Source organism: Vidua macroura, chromosome 18 (assembly GCF_024509145.1).
Source record: "Vidua macroura isolate BioBank_ID:100142 chromosome 18, ASM2450914v1, whole genome shotgun sequence".
NCBI lineage: Eukaryota > Metazoa > Chordata > Aves > Passeriformes > Viduidae > Vidua > Vidua macroura.
Window position 1 is genome coordinate 10844404 of NC_071588.1, and position 20664 is coordinate 10865067.

The window sequence follows — 20664 nt, forward strand, 5'->3', positions numbered from 1 at the left end:
CAGAAAAACAAAACAAGAAGGAAAAGCATTTCAGAGCTCCAAGAGGGGCCAGAAATGGGATAAGAGAGAAGTAGAAATTTTTAATACAGATGATGTATTAAAAAGATGTCATCACCTCTTTAATATGTTTTGTCTTGTCAGCTGTTAACATCCTTAGCTGCTCCATTTGCAGAAGATGGGGAAAGGCTGAGCTTGGAGCAGCAGCTGTACTCTGAGGGCTGGGTAACTGGATCCAGCCTTCTCAAGAAGACACAGGGCGAGTGCTGCTGAGGTGAACTCAGTAATAGGTTGCTACTTACAGGCTTAGACCGATTTACAGGTGTTTGCCCTGAAATATGACCATCCATGTCACCACTGCTAATCTTCTTCCCTTCTGAAATACTCCCACTTCAACAGGTAGCTATTTTTGGGGAAGAAAACCCACATATATACCAAAAAGCAGCAGTGCTCTCTAAATCTCCTCCCAAAGGCAGGGCAGCCTGACTATCACACATGAGACAAGTTGTCTTTGGTGTACAGCACAACACCAAACCCTCGTTTGCCTCTGTCATGGCGGGTGTCAGCCACCTGCAAGTGACAGTAATAACAGGGATGTCACAGGGAGGGCACACACAGACTTCACATCCTCCTCCCTGGCAGCCTGGTAGAAAACCTCCTGCTGGCAATGCAAAGCCTGGGAAGCATAGCTGGCTGCTCCCACTGTGTCCAGGGGAACTGTTTTTTCATCTTTCTCTGCTGAACACTTCCCGTTTGCCTGCTCTCTCAGGCTTCTGACCTCTTTTCCGCAACTGAGTTTCCATCCAGCCTGCAGCCCAGTTTTGGATCCTGACACACTGCTGGAGACATACTCTGAGAGATTCAATGGCCAGGGCACTGTGATGCTCTGGACCTGGTGCATCAGCTCCTGTTCCCTGCACACACTGCTCCAGCACTGTGGTAATGATTTGCAGACATACATGAGGACAGAGTTCACAGTCTAAGTATACCAAAGAAAAAATTATCTTGGGATTGAATGTAAGTTTACATAAGTAGATAATATTTTTTTTCCTTAAGTAATATATCATATAGGTACTGACTGTGTTGCATACATCTGTCTCGTAGCTAAGCTTAGAGACTGCTGGGTACAGTTTCTAGGAATCTACCGCTCACAGCAAAATGCAGCTTCTAGGAGTTCAAGGCCATGCCAAATCTCACATACTGAGCATAAGATCTGGTATCCTTGCTGCTGTTCTCAGCTCCATACCCACAGAACCTGCATTTAAGCTATTTCAAAGCATAGCAACACTCCCTCTCTGTCACTTTGGCATTTTTATGTGGCAGATATTTTGGTATTGCAGGGCATGCTATGGGAGAGGTGCCCTGCAGGCACCACAGGTGAACCACAACCAAAACTGCTGCCAGAAGGAAAAGCCTGGTGTTGGGGACCACCTTGCCCATCATGGGGCCCAACACAGCTGCCAAGTGGGAGATAGGCAAACCGATCTCAGAGCCCAAACAATGCTAATCAGGATCTCAGTGTATTCCACAGCTTAAAGAATCACATCCATAGGCACAGGAGCCCAACTTTTTGCCCTGAAAACATTGTCCAGAAAGTCACTACAAATTTTTTATGGACTTTCTAAGCAGAAACCAAGCAGGAAGCCAAAATATACAAGTTAGATACAGGGATAAAGCGGATGAAAGTCCACAGTGAATGTGAGTTTCAAATCCAAACTAGCAGGGAAAATGGATCTCTGTGCTGCTGTAAAACAATCACACTGGAGCTCCCAGCACAGCAAGAACAATTCTGTCTGGGATTCCTCACTTCTTTCCAGTACTACAGAACAAATACCTCCACCAAAAGCTGATGGTGATTATAAGTGGTGAGGGGGTAGGGATCCCATTCCCTGCAACAGGGACCCCTCACATGCTTCATCTCTATCTCTCCTATGTTTGGCCCTAAAAATACCATAATATTTTGAGGTATCTAAGTGTGTGCCAAGAGACTGACATTGCCCTTCAGGTTCTGTGGATGCCACTGCTCTCCAAAATTTTTCCTTGGTGTAGACAATGATAGATAGATATGTCCATATCTACCCTTTCCGTTTTCCCAATGGCTTCCTCTTTTCATTCCAACACAGCTTTTTCCAATACATCCTGCTTCTGTTGTTCCTCTGCTATGTAAGCAGTTCTCTGTCTATTCTTGCTTTTTTTTTTTTTCCCTAGCTCTGCACAGCAGCTACTTGCTAGTTACTCAGAATCCAAATAATTTAGGTCAAAAAGCTCAGTGAATCTGATGTGGTTTGTTTCACATAAAAAGAGTGAAATTGAAAACCACCTTATTCTTCTCAACTGAAATGCTGCATCCCTATTAATTCAGGTGTATAAATAACACTCTCTAATGCTGCATCAAGGGCTCTGCTGTGTGATTAAACCTGCCTCCCTGACCTGTAATTAGAAACTTTGGTTTTGAAAGGCAGTTTGCAGAGAGAAAAGGAGAAAGAAAAAGAGAAAGGAACCAGCTCTCAGACCCAACAATTTTGTTCTTAATAAATTATTCAGAGTTTTTGAAAGTTGAGCTGGATTTCCATCTGCTAGCATTAAAGACCCAAAGGGAAGAAGAACTGAAGGATTCTCACAGTACAACACAACAGCACAGAGCATAAGGTTTGAAACCAAAACCCAGCGGAGAAGTTCACTGTGTCCTCTGCCTGTCCCTGCTGCCTGTGCACACCTGGACTTCCAGCAGGTCTCAGAGTAATGCAGAGTGACCCTCCACCAGAGTCCCACTGAGCTACATGTACACTTTGAGACATAAGATTAGAAGAAAACCCCCAAATTTCATGAATGTTTTACAAATGTCAGTGCAATCAGGCAACAAACATGCAAAATAGTGATGGTGATGAGTACAGAAACAACATAGACACCAGATTGCATGGTCGTACACCAGTAATATATAGCCTTTTCAAGACAAGTAATTTAAAGATGAATTATAAATGATTGAACTGATTTTTTGCTCCAGGGGCAGTCAGACAGTACAGACCATTATACTGTTAGAGATGCTAATCACTGTTAGTTGCAACCCCAAGCTACATCTGCTGTTACAAGGTGAACTTCTCACTTGGAAGTGGGGAGATAGTAAATCCCTTTTGCTCCTGGAGTCATAGTAAAAAAACTACTTTTCCTTCAGCCAAATGTTGACTCATTTTAACATTAAAAAAAAAAACCCAAACCAACAAACTAAAACCCAAAAAAACCACCAAACATAACCCACAAATAAAATATTCCAATTTTTGCAAAGGATCTCAGTAAGCTTTCCTCTTTCCACAAACTGGGGATAGAACAAGCTTTTGAGCCCCGGATAACACAGGTGATGAACCGGCCCTGGGATGAGAGGTCTCTGGCCTTGGGTATTTGGCAGCTGTTTCCAGAGCTCTGCTTGACTTCAGATCAGAGAGATTTTGTGATGAATTCCTCCTCTGGTTACACCTATAATCTTTGTGTTGAGGGTGTGACTGACATCAGTTTCAGTCTTTTATGTTTTCAGGCTCAAGTTTGCAAGGCCTCACACCAGGGGAATCAAGAGTCGGCTAATTTTCTGCATAACACTTTTTCTCTAGGAACTTTACCAGGTTGATCCAAAGTTTCAGGGCAGCCTTATGAATTGAGTCATCCAGTTTAAGGAGACTTAAGTGAGAGAGGGAAAACCTGAGTTTCACATCTCAAGGACCCTTTGGTCAAAATACCAGACCTCACTGAATTCTCCAATACTTTATATCTTCTACTGTGTTTTTTTTACATGCACAACTTTAACAAAAAGAACAGGCTAAATCTACCAAAATAATAAATTGTCACTGGTGGAAATGTCTTTATTCCAGTTTGCCTAAGTTTGTAAATGTATAAGGTACAGAGCCATTGGAGAGCACAGGCTTGGTACAAGGGTGTGGATCCATGAAACAAAAGAGTCCTTCAAATTCAATAACAACAAGTTTAAGTAATCTTTTGTGTTTGCAGTGTGGTAGAGTCCAAGTTTATCACACAGCTGCCAGAACATAAATCTGATACAAACTACTTTGGATTAGATAGCACAGCAGAAAGAGCTTTACTAGGGTACTGTGACAAGTTTTATGAACTTTTTAAAGAAACAGGACTTGGAAATACTCATTGTTGTTAAGTTATTGTCCTGAGGACTTAAATACTCAGCACTAAGAAGGGAAGAATGAAAAAACTAAGAAATTCAGAAAAAAGAGTAGTACTTGAAACTCGTATTAAGACATATTTGTTTTTCAACTGGAATTTTATGTCAGTTATACTTTAAGCTGAGTCCTGTGAATCCAGCATGCCCTGCCTTCCTTGGATGCAACCATGGGGTCTCCTCCCTCCGTTTTTACAAATGCTCAGTGAGTACGGTGTCAATTCTCTACCCTTGCTTTTGAGGGTCTCTCTCATCTCTTAACATTGGTATGCAAATACATAAGCCAAAATAGGTAAAGAATTAGGAATACATCACCTTCCAGGGACTGTCTCTGCATGGTACCTTCAGGCACAGGGAGTGCCCGGTAGCCGCTGAGATGCACCACCTCTGCACCAGCACAGAGGGGGACCACGTTCAGGGTGAGTGACTTGTGTAGCTCTCCTCGGAGCTCTGTCCAGCCCTGGGCTCCATGTTGGCCTGCTTGAGTTACTAACCAGTTTCTCTGGTTTCCAGCAAGTCATACATGGCCAGAACCAGCCCACGTGGCTTAAAACCTCTTTCCCATCCGCTGCCACGGTCCCCCTCACTCCCCACAGCCATCAGCAGAGTTGCTCAGGGTGAGGTGGCTGCCTGCCCTCTATTTCTCATTTCTTGTGGGCAGTTTATGATCTGCAGCCATTCCTTTGAAGATTTTGCTCTCCCATACAGGGATTTATTCCATAAGCCTCACACCCCCCTATACATATGCCTCATATGCCACCTTCTCAAGCTTCTCAGCTCCCCTGGCAATGTCTGGGGCACGTGCATGCCCTCAAGCAGATTGTGTATATGTTGCTGTGATAGCAGCGTTTTCCTCTTCAGGAATCTCTTATTCTCTCTTACAATAGCATTTTAATGCCCCATCTACCTCCACTCCCTGAGTAAATGGGTTCTCTAAATGTCACTGTCAGTGTTCCTGTGCATGCTTACATTGCTCCTCTAGCAGAGCACCCTTAACTCCCTCACATCTGGGTTTCTTTTTCCTTCTAACTTTGGATCTCGATTCTTCAATTCTGCACAGGTTGCTGCACAAGCTGTGTATTTATCTGGTGACAGATTTTTCTGTGTGTTCACATAACATTTCTAGAACAATAGACAGAGATGAGATAAAGGTATTGGTATGCGAGAGCTATCACCCAGTTACTTCACACCTTCAAATGCAGTGGTACCTAAATCACTTCTGCTTCACAATTCTCCATTTTTGATTCCCTAGTATTTCCACAAATTAGTGGTGTTCTCTCTCACAGTAATAATAGAAAGTCACTGAAAATTTTGTAGTCGATCAGATGAAGAATTTAGAAGTCATCCTATACCATGAAGTCAGAGAGAAACAATGACCAGATGAGCACACAGCCTTACAAGTTTAGCCTTAGTCATAGTCATAGTTTAGCCTTAGGCAAATCAAAGGGAAACTTTCATCATTCAAACATTGAGCTGAATCACAGTGGAATAATGTTCAGTTGGTCTTGGGAAAAAGAGGGTTTATGTGAGGTTTTCTTGGTGACATCCCAAGTGATTTCCTAATCTCAGAATAAAAGGAAACATGGATCCAATGGTTATCCAATGGTTTGTATTATTCCCAACCTCCAGGCTGAAATATAGTACTACACTGAAAAATAACGCTAAAAAAAAAAAAAAAAAAAAAAAAAAAAAAAGGAATTGTTCAGCATCTATCCAGCGACTCTGAAGAACACCTTCACTGTAAATGTTTTTCTGGCTTTAAGAATGCAGAGAGGGTTCTAAAAATCAAGCTGGGTTTCTGAGTATCAACAGAGGTGCCATTTCTACACTGCAGCTTTGAAAATATGATTAAAGCCTGAAGCACAATGCTGTGCTCCATGGGACATATCTGACCCACACGCTGCCTTTTCAACTCTCTACGTTTTCTAAATCATGTACATTATGAGTGAATAGGAAGAAAATGTGTAAACAAGAACAGAAAAGGTCATTGCAAGTTCATTAATTCTGATCACTTAATAAGCTGTAAATTGAAGTGCATGAATTCCATTCTCTTGAACACCAGGATAAATTTGAAGAATCTCTATTGACTTAATTTACACTGATATGCATTAGAATAGTTCTGGCACATTCAAGATCAAAATAATTATTACAGCAACCTTCAGGACCAGAAGGCACCCAGCTCCCATTTAGTAACTAAATGAGGGACAGACTTACAAAAGCAAAGAATTCACCAATTAAAAGAAAAAAAAATCTTAATGATTTTTAAAGGTGGTGCAGAAGCACAACCATGGAGGTTGTGAAATTTAGGGCTGCAGGACTGGCCCTAAGAAGCAGAGTGACACTTTGCACCTAACTAATGAGAACACTGCTGTGCAAAAGAGCTACTACTGTCCTCTGTGCCCGCTTCTCACAGAACACATAGGTGAACTGTATACAAGGAGGCAGAACTGTTTGAATAACTTTGTCAAGCCAATAATCAGAGTGGTACTGATAGATTTCAGAGCTTTTTGCTTGCAGGTCCTCTCAGAGGTCATGAGGACTCCAGGAGGATATCTTCCTCTGCTAAGACAAACATTGTTTTTGAATTCTTTACTCCGTGGTTAGAATGCTGTCCAAGAAATCTTACGCTAGCTTTCTTGGAAAATAAAACAGTTGGCCACTTCTAGGGACTAAAAGGCATCCTCAATATCTTCCTGAACACCCTTAAGTATCTAAAATAATGACAGATAAAAGCATCATGGTGGGAGAAACAAGCTGAGCAAAGTCTAAAAAAGTTTAATATAAATCACTGGGGCTGCTCGGTTGCAATACCACGAAGTTTCCTCTGTCTTCTGCTGTTGGTGGTTTGTCTGCAAGAAAGTCCCAAGAAGGCAGATCTAAAGTGATGCCCTTGAAACATGCGTCTGTGACTGCCTGGGAACGATCCAGCGACGTGTCCAGCGAGCTCCTCCTGCCGGCTGCTCTCCCGGCATCCGGGCTCGTGCAGATAGACCTGAATTTCGCCTTGGCTTTTCAGGTAGCTGAAGAGAGGCAAAGCTAATGCCACACCTTCCTTATTGTCATAGCAATAATGTCTCTCATGTCACTGCCCATCCCCTCCAGGAGTCTCAGACACACGGAGGTGCTGTGGTCCATGCCAGGAGCTGGGCAGAGCAGCAGCTGCAGAGGAGCTTGGGGAGCCTGAGAAGCAAAGGTGAGCAGGGCTGGCAGCAAGGACAGCAGGGGCCTTGGGTAAAGGGGCACACAGACACAGTGACCAAGCAAGAAGAGCACAGCAGGTCTTGTGACAGTGACCACATATAGCCAGGAGATCAGTGAGCCCACAGGGATGAAGTGCCAGGTCTGAAGTGAAGCCAGGAACTCAAGTTAGGATCAGCCACAGCCAGGTCCACAGTCAGGCACAAACAGCCTTACAGCCCACCCCAAATGAGGACTGAGGACAAGGGCAGCTCTGTGCCATGGCTCCCAGTGGAATTGGGGAGGCCCCAGCTGGCTTCTCCCAGCTCTTTGGCAGACAGCTCTTCTCACAGCACTCTGATCCCAGATTGCATTCCACTGTATCATGACAGACCTCAAACACAGGCAGCCAAACCTGTAGGACAGGGGTAGGAGGTTGCAGAATCAGCTGGTGCACTCAGGGCCCTGTCAGCACACTGCCCAGCACAGCCAGGAGAGAACATAAAAATTATTCCAGGTGTTGACAAAGGAACCTGGGTACAAATATGCCACAGAGATTAGCAGTGTGCAAGACAGACAACCTGTACTTCAGCTGTGTCAGGGTCTGGTAAGGAATTACCTTTGCAGGGCACTGCATGTGTGCTTGTGCTTTGCCAGTCTGCTGGGAAACCCTTCTTTCTAGGCCAAAATAAAACTGCCACTGAGTGATGACAAAGCCTTTTCAACTTTTAACTGAAAGCAGAAAAAATGCAAATGTAAACTAATCCTGGTTTCCCATAAAAAAAGCCACCCACACCATATATTCCTCTGTGACATTTCAGTTGCTCAGCTCTGTGGTGAAACTATGTCCCAGAAGAAGAACACAGACCAGACATACTGGTACCCCATTTCCTACCTCCCCACAGGTGACATCTACCATGGCCCTGCACTGGCAGGTCTTGTAGGTATCTGCATCAGTCCAAACTCCCAACCCTGCCTGCATGGAGAGGTGAAACTTCCTGAGGCAACAAAATCCAAGTGGCAGATAACAACTGTCTTCAAAAAGACAACTTCTTGAATCAATAAGGAAAGACTAACCCTTTAGAAAAGGGTGTCTGTGATTATCTTATTGAGTTACACCAGGAAAAATCAAAGACAGACAGAGAAGGGAAGGGGAAAAACATGAGGTGAGCATCCCAAAAGTGTTCCCAGCTGCACTGACACTGATACACTGCCCAGATAAAGCCAGTTTGCCCTGCAAAGTTTACATGGATACAGTAGAGAGCAATGATGTACTGAAAAAAGAACTTATTTTATCAATATTGATTTAAAAACCTTCCAAATTATGTAAAATATTTTGGAAAAAAGCCACATTGATGAAGATAAACCCTTAATTTTGCTGAGGTGGCCAGGGATATATTGTGTCTCCTTCCATATAGAGCACTGAAAGTATACAGGACTGTTACTAAATGTGGCTTCTCTGCCAAGTAATTGTATTCTCGTGCTTTGTATTTCCAGTGTGAAAACTCTAATGAAACATTTTAAACCAAAGCCGTTTCCTTGGAGCTGCCTTTGACCTTCTTTTCCTTCTCTCTCAGCCAAATCTCCCTGCCAGGATGAATTCAGACCTAATGTCTGCTCCTCCCACCAGGCTTTTGGATATGTGACAATATCCCAGTCACTGGGAGCTGTGCCTGCTGGTGTCCATTGTCTTGTGTCCAGTTTGGGAGAGGGCTTTTAAGGAAAAGCCCAGAATTAAATTTATGAAGAGTCCAATGATTTACAGGAATGACCAACCCTGTAGCTACTTTCTGCACACATCTACCAAAAACTTGTGAGTCCTTACTAACTTACAAGGCACCATCATAGAAATGGTTCAGGGCCCGAGAAAAACCTTTTGAAAGTTTAAAAAAAAACAAAACAAATAGACAAAAACAAATTTCAAATGAGGGTCCAATCGAAAAATACTACAATCCTGTGCATCAGCTAGAGGTGTGCTAGTGGGACTGCCTACGAAGCTGCTGTGCAGAGCCTGTTACATTCCCGACAGGCACCAAAAAAGGGTTACACACAGCCCAGACAGAGCTGCTGGCTGTGCTCTGTAGAATGCATCTGTCCCAGCAGTTCAGTGACAGGCACAGCACAGATATTCAGCCTGATCACAGCCACTGCTGAGTACAGCCAAGGCACTATATGATGACACTGAGGTCCCAGTGCAGTAACAGGACATAATAAAGGGTCTGAGAAAGGTGCTGCTCAGAATGGGAATGCCAGGTGCATTGCCCAGGTAAAAGAGGAGTGGGTCTGTGGGACAGGGGACACAGACCAGCAGCCAGGTGTAGCAAAGTGCAGCTGATGCAAGGCCCTGGATAATTCACCAATGCTATTGATGGTACAGTCAGACACTACCCAAAGGAAACCACATTATATGCCTTATTTACAATCAGTCCAAATCTGTGGAAATGTTATATGTATCATCTGTGTGTCACTTTGTGTGCTGTCATACTGCCTGCCCTATATAGTTTTGGTACATGAACAAATACATACCTTGGGAGAAAGTAAAACTGCTTTCTCTGTTAAATCTCTTGTAATCACACCAAAAACAAAACAAAACAAAAAAATCCTTTGCAGATATCTATCCAATTCCCACATTAAATCAGTATGTTACTTGACAAACGTTTTCATTTAAAGACCAAGTACCTGCTAGGAATTCACAACTAGGCTTGAGTCCTTTGTCTACAAACTCTTAACTTTTCTTCTTCAGCCCCCTGTTCCCCCTTGCATCTCTGTTCTGCAATTTGCCAGCCTCCTTTATGTCTCAGTTATGTCTGCACAATGTGAGGCAGGCAGACCCATGTGCCCACAAACAGAAAAGCTCCTCCAGCTCACAATAACTCAGCAGGCTTCTGCGATTTTCAGAGCCTGCACTACTGTGTGCCCATATCTGCTGTCAAATTACTGCCTGGACACAGGCTCCACAGCTAACCTCAGCCTTACCCCAAACATGAAATTGTCTCTGAGACCTCAGGAACATTCATCTTGTCCTGCAGCTCTTCCTACATAAAATGGTGTAAACCCAGCTGATGCTTCTAGGAAATAAAGAACAAGCTTACCCCTCCAAAGATGTGTTATGATTTTATGGCTCCTTCCTGCAACCCACTGAGAGTGGATGTGCTCCATATCATACATTTAAAACACATCAACACAGATTTGAAGGGTGTACAGTTCTTCTGAGGTTTCTAAAGGAAAATAGAGATGAAAGCCATAAAAAACAACCCTTCACACACAGCAGAGGTTGAGAAGTAAAATTTAAACATAAGTTCACGTTTCCCTTTAGTGTAAGTTCTGGCAGTCCCAAGACTGTTCTTACTTCTAGCTGCTTGTCATGGCTGTAACATTACAGCAGTGAGGGAAAACCCTGAGTACATTTGACTCCAACCTTAGCTGCCTTCCCTTAAAACACTCATCTTGCCCTACTCTACTTGAAGCTGTGAAAAGACAGTGATAATAATAGGAAGCTGCTCCTAGAGCTCCTACAAAGGAGACAGTTATTTTCATGTCCTGCCTCACTGCAAATACCTGTACATAGGAGAGATGACATGCACAGATCACACACAAACCTGTAATCGAGGCAAGTCAGGATGTTATTGACTGTAATTGCTGTTGCCTGTCTCGACCTTCTCCTCGAGGTGTCTCCACCTCCCATTACAATGTCACAGCTAAAGGAGTTCCCTGGTGGTCTGCAAAGAAGCAAAACAGCAAATGGCAAGAGAGAACTGACATCATTTATATAACATTAAAATTAATTCTAAATCAACAATTCAGAGAAAGTAATGTTGCATAAAAGTAGACTAAAAGAGATTTCACTGACAGACAGTGCTAGCAGTAATATTTTGTATATACAAAGCATCCTGTACCCTAAATCCTCAAGATGTTACAAAAAAAAAAAAAAAAAAAAAAAAAAAAAAAAAAAAAGAGCAAAAAACCAAACAAAAAAAAAAATCCCACACTACCTTTCTTCAGTGTTTTGCAGAAAGAGTGAGGCAAAGGTATTCATAGGACTTTGCAGAGTAACTGAAAATTTACAACCACAATGAAGAACAGAATCCAGGCTTTTTAATCCATTAGTCAGTTATGTGCATTATTTTAAAGCAACCCTTGGATTTACGTATTTTAATGTAGGTTGGGTAAAAAGGAGCACTAAACCAGAAATACACATGTGTTCTACATCTTAAACCAAGACTTTCCTCCTGGAAAGGCAATAAGGATACCCTGCAGCCCAAGGTTTTCTATGCAGCCATAAAACCTTCATCCTCTTGAGTGTGCTGGTAGCCAGGATAACCCCATTCCATGTTCTATACCCAGTGCATGCTGCACTGGAAAGATAACAAAGGCTGTTTAATGGAGACAGAACTCCATCAGGGAAGTCCTTTTGGGCCCCATTTCCATTAGGTCACAAAAGGAACAGCCTGGACCCACATGCTGGGCTCTACTAAGGCTGCTCCAGGCTGCAGCTCTTCATTTGCAAAAGAAATGACCCATTCATTTCCCTCTGACCTCTGCAGATACTTCAGACTGCTGACCTCATCTGCCGATGGCTCCCACCACTACGAGCCAGCATCTTCAAACAGGTGCTCCCAGACAAACCCCTCCACCTTCCAAGGTAAGCTGAACTAAGACAGCTGCAAAAATTCTAAATCAAGGCTCCCAGGAGGCTATTTTTGCATGGGCTGGGAATGCTCAGCCCTCAATGCATTTATTTCCTGTTCAGAAAAGCAGAGGCCATATATGAAAAGGAGGTACAGATGAGAAGGTGTAAATTTTGTCAGGTGAAGTTAAAACATCTACGTGCACACTCACATGCTTGTATAAGTATGCACTTGACAACACAGATTTCTTTCCTGCAGCTACTGATAGTTACACTTTCTATTAGTGTGTGGTGGTCCAAGCAGGTTCTGAAGTCCCTCTAGACAACTCAGTGACTTGTGACTGGGAGTTCTCACCTCTGCAGTAGATTTCCAGACTTGGTTTAATGACCAGAGATGAAAGGTGACAATTCTACTTCAGCAGAGGAATTCCCGTGCTTGTATTGCATCCCAAGAAAAAGACACATCTCTTTAGACACACCCATTTACCCTGGCATTCACAGCCTTATTACCAAGAGTATCACAATATATATTGACTTTTGTTCTTAACAGCCCTGTTCCAGAGAGATTACTCCATTCCACAGCTAAGGATACAAAGGCATTTGGTGGCTGAACTGGGAATCCAGTGCTGGTTTCAAGTTCAAATTCAGAGTCCTGCTCACTGGACTAATCTCTGGACAGTATTTTTCTACTTGGCAGAGAAATTTGAGTTTTCAGATCTGAAAGAATACTGAGGATGGAGTCACAGATACATGTATCACAGACTAATATCTTTGTCAATAAAAGTAGCATAAAAACCAAGCAAGCTAGGTCAGCTCTTCCGTTGGTCTCCAAAGAACACCCAATTATTAGAGTGAGCATAACCATTTTTAATAAGTAAGCTGTTTTGGAAGCTGAACTGTTTGTTCCGAGTGCCACATAGACAGCTCTTGCTACTGGCAGAAGAGGCCTGTGAATCAGAGCCCGAAATCTGATGCAAGAGAAATTTGGGCGTCTCAAGCTGATTTCCCCAGCAGAGAACAACCCTATTAGTTTGAGAAAGTCCCCTGCCTGCTTTCTCTCTGAGTAATTAAGAGTGAAATCCTCCTCTCAGTGACCCCAATGCTCTCAGCCTAGGCTGATTTACACATGAAAGGAACCCTCTGAGGGGCTTTCTCTCTTTCACATTCACAACCAGGCAGGACCTATAAATAAAACCTTTCTGAAAACAGGAGCTTTCAAAAAGGTCTGTGTATGTGCACAAACGTGTATGAGAGAAAGGGAATGGCTGTGTGCACTCGAGGATGTGTGTTTGCATGCGTATGTGAGGCGTGGGTGAGAAGAATGTGCATTCACACACCAGCCCTCATGCAAACAAGTGTACTCAGAAAAGCATCTGCACGGATGCGGGAGCGTGCACAGGTGCTGGGGCCACTTACAGGAGCCAGAGGGCATGTCCAGGCTGGTTTTCAGCCTGCACAGTTCCTGGGGTTCACCCCAGTCAGCTGAGTCATGCTAGAGTTACACACAGAAAACGAGAGCAGATTCAGACCCAATTGTGCCTATGAGACCAAGCTTGTGAAGCACTTTCCCTCCACAAAGCAGTGAAGTAACTGTAGGACAAACACCAGTGGTTTACACTGCTTTGGCTTTGACGTGGGAGGTAACACAGAATCAGGGCTCAGTTCCTACGGTTTTGACAGAAGATGAGATTTTTAAGTGGTCACATCTTTTCAGCTGGCTGGGAGAGAGTGAGTCGTGTTGCATTTTCCAGGGCTGTCATTGTTCAAAAGTAAAATTTAGTTTTCTGGAACATTAAACCCCTCAAAGTTTGAAAAATAAACGACTAGACAGATGACCTGAAAATGAAGGTCAGGAAACCAAAAGGACTATGACTACCTTTAGAGTAGTTATAAAAACAAAAATGCCTAGATATGCAACTGAGTTGTCCTTCCCCCACTGTCCCGTTGATCCATGTAGCTACGAAGTCAGGCCAGGATATCTCCCCTTCCATGAGGCCTACAGAGGACCCTACAAAACTTCCAGGAAACTTGGCAGTTAGTGTGACCCTGCCCTAATACAAAACAGGTGACACGGAGCTTGGAGCCAAGCCAGGACAGCCCACAGAGTTTCACGAAGCAGGTTCTGCTCTCTGGGTCTTTGTCCCTGTAAGAGGTGGCTTCTTAGGACATGGCTACAACGCGGTAATTTCAGAACTGCAAATTATTCTACTCCACTACTCCTGACCAGCTGAATCATTTGCTTTACTGAATCTGTGCCCGTGCCGTATGCTAATGCCAGTAATCGGGAGGTAGGTGTGTTAGAACCACTGCAGCTGCTCCACTGCTTGGGAGACTCCAGGGTGTGAGAGGGAGGCAGGAGAGGCGCTGCACCCTTCTGACTTCATCACTGCTAATCGCAGCTCTTGGATCTCTTCCCCTGCCCCCAATTCTTATGCAAACATTTAGAAGAAGTAGGCAGGAAAAAAGGCACAAAACAGGAGACATAAAGAGTGCAAAGCCTCACAGGAGCGCACAAAGCACAAAATGTCTCTTCTGCGTGTTCAAAAGACTCTTCCCAGCTCCTTGCGCTAGGCAGGAGTGTGTGAGCCGGGATTCAGAGCTCCCCTCCCACTGAGCTCGCAGCTAAAGCCCTCCCCCAGTTCCCAGGGTCTTCAAATGAAGATTTGCATAGGAGTTCCAGATCATTCCCGAGGGAAGGGACAATGGCTCACTCAAGGCCCTCTTCCCCCCAGCCCTCCCTCCCAAAGCTGATAAAGCCCTGGTGAAAAGGGGAACAAAGGATTTACAGATGTCAGAATATTGATTTCGGCCGTTCCAGGACTACAGGGAGAAGATGAAGAAAACTTTTGCCCCAGAAACTTTGTGGAGTTTGAGACACAGACGCTATCTCTGCAGCACGAACTCCGCGTTTGTTAAAACTCTATCTGATGGAGGCAATATTGCTATTCGAGAGGGATGAGCAGGGCCCTAAAAACGCGAAAATCCACGGGGATGAGATTACAGCCTGCAGTTCCCGAGAGCGCATTTGTTGTTCCCAGACCTGGGGAACGGAGGCACTTCACTGCACGGTGAAAGCAGTTTGCCACCAGGCGGGCCGGGCCGGCATTGCTGCGGGCGGCGGTACCTCCCTCCCAGCGCATCGTGACTCTCGCTGGTGTCCTGCCCTCTCTCTGCCACCCACCGCTGCACCTGCGAAAAGTAACTGAAAGGAAGGTGAACGTCTTCGAGTCTGGCAAGTGGCCTTTGATTCGGAATCAGAGTGGAAAGGACGATCTCAAAACTCACTAAATTTCGGGCCGTTCCCTGAAAGCCAAAGCTTTCTGCTCCCACATCATCTCTGTCCATGTAAACCAGAGCTTGCTTTTGCACTACAAACATTCCTTTTCACTGTAGTGCATCAACTCTACTGAACTCCACCTCCACCAGCTCCCTGCAATCGTTCAAACTGTGCTAAACAGGACAGCAACACCATCCAAAGTGTCACTTGTCACTGCTGCACGCCGAGCAGGACACTGGTACTGGGCAGCCAAGTGAGCTACCAGGAGTTCTGGCCTGACCTCCACCTGTCCCACCACTGCTCTGAAACAGCTTTCTCTCAGTGACTGGCTACTACCACTTTATACACATACATACATATATGTGTATATATATACTTAATATATATTTTCCCCATCCCTTTTCAGAACTAACTCTGTAGCATTTCTGCACTCAGAAAGTTCCTGGGATGCTGGATCTTTTGTAAAAATGTACCTGATGAAAATTCCTCAAAATGTTGGATTTGGGCCTGGATTTTTAAAGGTGATGTTTTCTAAATCAAGCTCTAGGCCCTCAGATAGGTCAGCTGGGGGAAAACCCCACCTGAAACCCTTTCTGCAAGGCACAGTAGTGAGTTCGAGAGGGGCTTCCCATGCCATGGGTCAATAATTCAGACAGAGCTGCAGAGCCAGAGCTGACTGTTCCCTCATTTCCCACACACCTTTGCAAAAACACGTGCTGTCAGGAGGACTGCAATCATCACAGTGATAATAACCATCACATATTGTAGAGTAAAACACATTTCATACAACTACATCAAAACATTAATCACAATACTCTTAAAATATCTAGGTTTCTTTCAATACCTGCCTGTCTTCCCTCAGCTAAAAGAAATTATTCTTATGGAATCTTTTGTGTCTCCCAGCAGTCACTCCTAATTTACATTTAAAGACGTGAATCAGACCCACTAGACTCCTGATACACCTCATAGAGAGATTAATCACAGCTGTTGGGATGATGAAGACTAAGACAGACCCATTTTACATCAGTGTTATTCAGACTGTAATGAACCTGCTACCACACTCAGGGTCAGGACAGACTTAAACCCCATTTTCAGTTGCTCTCCACGAGCCCCTTAGAGCTACATGGGTGAGCTCCTGGGGCAGCTGTGCTAAGAGGTGCCACTACTGCCTTCTCCACAGGGCATTTTCCAGACTGTCAGAGGAGTAAAGGTGTCAGGGAGAACTTGGGAGAAGCAAACCTTGGCTGCTCTCACCTCCTGCTTAACACTTGCATGTTGTGTTTTGAGGGTGCTGCAGCAGAGCTCACAAACCTGTTTAATTTTAGAGAGAATTTTTCCTCATCCTAGACAGATGTTTACTTATTTTGCTGGTTCTTTGTTTTCTCTTGTTCCTAAACTTTACTGTCTGTTGCTTGCTTAAAGGTTTTTTTGCTACAAACAAGAGTAGTTTTGTTTATATAGCTCCTGCTACAAATTTGCTTTAGGATACAGAACTTAGTTCCATCACTGAAATATTGTACCAAATAATTCTCAGATCTTCTGTTTTCCCCAAAAATCCACATGCAAATTCCTTTTAAATTAAAAGTCTGATATGTTAGACATCTCATAAGCCTGAATGCAAAGGATGAAGGTGTGGAAAGGCAAAATCTACCTCCAATGTGGATTTAGCAAAGCAGGTGTGTGTGCACGTGGCAAGCCCCTGTGGTTTGAGGGCTGCTTTGTACAAAATGCATCATGTCCATGATGACAGAACACTTGTGCAGGTACACACAGTACCTGGGAATAACTTCTTTCAGTATGGAAGCTTAAAACTATTTATTAAATAAAATAATACAAAAGCAAAGTGCTGGATGAGGTAATTGTAATTAAAAAAAAAAATAAGAGAAGAACAAAGAAACCAAAGCACTTTTAATAGTTTACAGTGCCCAGATAAAGTAAATAACTGAGCGATATTTTTATGCCAAGGTGTGTTTCACAACAGCTTCCAAGGTTCTGGCCATCTTACTATTCCTTTATACTACACAGTAAATTGGACACAAGCCATGCTCCAAGTGAAAATGGGTAAAGAAATCCCGTTCCCCAGCAGCAAACACATCTCCCCACCATCTTACAGCCATGCCACGCTGCATGCCTTGGTCTTGGCAGCAGAGAAGTGACCAATTCCACGGGACCAAGGTGTGCACGACCGACCAACCTCCTCCTTCCAACAGCAACCTTGTTTGGAGTGAAACACAATTCTTTCATGTCATTCCTCTCAGACCTGCCCTTACCATTGTCCTTCCCAAAAGCTCGGTTTATTTGCTTTTTTACTGTTACAGTTTCTATATTCACCATGGGAATCTTCTCATTTTGCTCTGCAGTTTTAAGTGCTGAAAAATGTACTGTCCACCTACACAGCTTCTGCCAAAAGTCAAACAGCCAGGCCCCAATAAAGAACTAAAAGATAATCTAGATATTTGTAAATTATTTTTTCCCCCTAGAGATCTTGTGTTCATTCGAGTGATGTTATTATTTCAGTAGGATCATCCCAGGATTCCATGTAATTAAAAACACATTAGTGGTAACAGAATTGCACCATTTGAGGGCCCTTTGATCCCCTCATGCCTGGAACATCCCCAGCACTCTCCTTGACCCCACAGCCCGAGGACTTTTCACTCCCTGAACTACTTATCCCTCTCTACCTGACAGGAGGATGTGGGCAGGTGAGGATCGGCCTCTTCTCCCTGGCAATAGCAATAGGACAGGAGGAAATGGCCTCCAGCTGCACCAGGCGAGGTTAAGTTGGACATCAAGAGTAACTTCTCCACAGAGAGTGTGATCAGACATTGGAATGGGCTGCTCAGGGAGGTGGTGGAATCACTGTCCCTGGAGGTGTTTAAGGAAAGACTGGACACGGCACTGAGTGCCATGGTCTGACTGACACGGTGATGTTCGGTCACAGGATGGAGACGATGCCGTGCGAGGTCCCCTCCGAGCTAAGCGGGTCGGTGTCTCTGTCACCGCCCGCAGGACGAGCTCCCTCAGCCGCGACCGGGCTCGCCCCGCCCTCAGCACCAACATGGCGCCGGCCCGCCCCTCAGGCCGCGCCGCGTGACGTCACTGCCCCGCCCCTCCCGCGCAGGGCGGCGCGTGCGCGCGGGCGGCCCCGCTCAAGGTCAGCGCGGGCGCTGCTGCCGTCGGTTCCGCCCGGCGCGGTTCCGGTTCCGGTCCCGGTGTGCGGACAGGAGGACATGGCGGCCCTCGGACGGGCGTCCCGCCTGCTGCTCGGCGCCGCCGCCCCGCGCTCCCTGCCGGCGCGCGGCGTGGCGGCGGCCGCGGCACACGAGGAGGGCGGAGGTAACGGGGCTCTGCGGGGCGAGGGCGGAGCCGGGGCCCGCGGCCGGCGCGGTGCTGCCCTTGACAGCCGGTGCCCTTCGCTGCGGGAGCGGGGTATGGCAGGCGCTCGGCGTGAGCCCGGATCCCTGTTACAGACGGGGCGGGGACCGGCGCTCGAGTGAGGGACACGGGGTTCATTAGTGCCTCGTTAATGCGCTGACCGCGTCTGGCGCGCCGTGAGCTCGGTAGCGCTAACGAAAGGCGCGGTTGTTGCTCTAATCGCTGTCCCGCTGCCCCCGCCCAGCCCGCATGTGGAAGACGTTGACCTTCGTGGTGGCGCTGCCCGGCGTGGCCGTGTGCATGCTGAACTGCTACCTGAAGGCACAGCACGAGCACGAGCGGCCCGAGTTCGTGCCCTACTCCCACCTCCGCATCAGGACCAAGGTACTTCTGCCCGCGGCGTTTCACAGCCCTCTTTTCCTCCACGGCTGCAGAGCTCCCTCTAAGATTGCCGTTTTCCTTTCTCGACTGCTACATGAGGTGGCTGTGATATCAACTCGTGGCAGTTGAGTTTGTCACAGCTCTGATGAAGTACCCGTGATGTTCACAGGCCTTCCCACCCCAGAGTGATCCTCCTAATGTCTTGCTGAAAAATGTTTCAGTCCTAGAGCTGCTGTACTTAAAGTAATACAGATCTAAAAGGTAGCAGTGGAGATCCCAAATACTGAAAATTGGGGTCCTCATAATACAGCACAGTGGATGTTTAAGTAAGAGCAAAGATCGTGCTGTTCAGAGACTGTGGCTCCCAGCTAAGGGAGTTTTCCAACTCTAGCTTCCCACATCCTGGGAGCCAGCTTGCTTAATTCACCAGCCTGTCAAGCTGTGTGATCATAAAATCATTTACGTTAGAAAAGTCTTCTGAGGTGGAGTCCAGCCTTTGACTCATCTCCACCCTGTCGACCAGATGATGGCACTAAGTGCTGCATCCAGTCTGTACCTAAACACCTCCAAGGGATGGTGACCCCAGCAGCCTGGGCAATTTGTCCCAATGTTTAGCAACCCTTTTTGTGAAGAAATTCCTCCTGATGTCCAGCCTGAACCTTCCGTGGCACAGCTTGAGGCTATTTCCTCGTGTCCTGTCACTAATTGCCTGGGAGAATTGATGTTTGAGTCCGTACTGTTCTTGGTTTCAGGTGCCTGGAGGGATTGTTCAGGAGCTGCCACTGGCTTATTTTCTTTCTTCTTTCAACAGCGTTTCCCCTGGGGTGATGGGAATAAAACTCTGTTTCACAACCCCCACGTTAACCCTCTCCCAACTGGTTATGAAGATTAAAACCAAGATCCTGACAACAGCCAGAACTTTGGCTCTTGAACCAGAATGTTGAGTGGGAACCATCATTTCTGGGGTCCTAGTTTCAGAAACTCTGTTTCTTCTGAGATGAAGCTGAGTGGTGTTGTGGCCCCCGCCTGTACTTGTGATGGGGCCCTTTAAATAAACAATTCTGAACGTGAATTTGGGATTTGACTTGTTTACCTGAATCCTTAGGAGTTTTCTAGTTCAGTGTTGGCATAAAGCATTAAGGTTTCCCACGGGACAGAGTGCAAAGGGGTTTGACTGCCTGGATGGTAAGGCATGTTCTGTGTCTGTAACACAAACACCAGGAATGCATTTGGCATAGGACATGAATCAATTTCACATTCTTCCTGTCTGGTTTAACTGATGACTCTGAACTCGCAGCCAGAACAACAGATACGTAGATTAAAATTCAATATATACTGAAGCACATTCTCCATTATCAGCTTTTGCAATATTTATTAACAGTCATGAAGGTGATTTTCTCTTGGTCCCTTCTGGCAGAGGAAGTGGCAGCAAAGATGATGATCTAAGCTCTGCCTTCACACTGTTCACCTTCAGCTCTCAAATTTTCAGGTACATCAGCACATATCTTGCTCACCACTCTGCTTTCCGTAAAGCTGCAGTCTGTACAAAGTCTCTCACGCAGGTTTTGCAGAAGAAAACACAATTTTGGTTCTACTGCTTATGTATGTGTACTGTGTCATGCAGAAGCTGCTTGAAGCAGAAGGAAATAGTGA

The 20664-nt window shown here is 45.3% G+C and overlaps 1 protein-coding gene and 1 long non-coding RNA gene across 3 annotated transcripts; one reads left to right on the forward strand and one right to left on the reverse strand.

Annotated features, from left to right (window-relative positions):
• Positions 1 to 6933: 6933 nt before the first annotated feature.
• On the reverse strand, positions 6934 to 11688 carry LOC128816445 (uncharacterized). Of its 2 annotated transcripts, none has more exons than XR_008439905.1 (4): positions 11602 to 11688; positions 10951 to 11070; positions 10444 to 10569; positions 6934 to 7023 (listed from the first exon to the last, which is right to left on the reverse strand). It is a non-coding gene; the product is annotated as an uncharacterized LOC128816445 (long non-coding RNA). The 2 variants fall into 2 exon arrangements; XR_008439904.1 differs by having other exon boundaries at positions 11344 to 11688.
• A 6503-nt stretch (positions 11689 to 18191) lies between these two features.
• LOC128816442 (cytochrome c oxidase subunit 6A1, mitochondrial) lies at positions 18192 to 20083 on the forward strand. The gene is made up of 3 exons (XM_053994076.1): positions 18192 to 18591; positions 18875 to 19014; positions 19823 to 20083. The coding sequence occupies exons 1-3, from the start codon at positions 18198 to 18200 to the stop codon at positions 19901 to 19903; spliced, it is 615 nt and encodes a 204-aa protein (XP_053850051.1). The 5' UTR covers positions 18192 to 18197; the 3' UTR covers positions 19904 to 20083.
• Positions 20084 to 20664: the final 581 nt, after the last annotated feature.

Bases quoted from the DNA above. Each gene is read 5' to 3' on its own strand.
- LOC128816442 (XM_053994076.1), top strand. From the start codon at position 18,198: ATGGAGACGATGCCGTGCGAGGTCCCCTCCGAGCTAAGCGGGTCGGTG. The intron at 18,592-18,874 runs GTAACGGGGCTC...GCCCCCGCCCAG, and splicing joins GGCACACGAGGAGGGCGGAG to CCCGCATGTGGAAGACGTTG. The intron at 19,015-19,822 runs GTACTTCTGCCC...TTCTTTCAACAG, and splicing joins ACCTCCGCATCAGGACCAAG to CGTTTCCCCTGGGGTGATGG.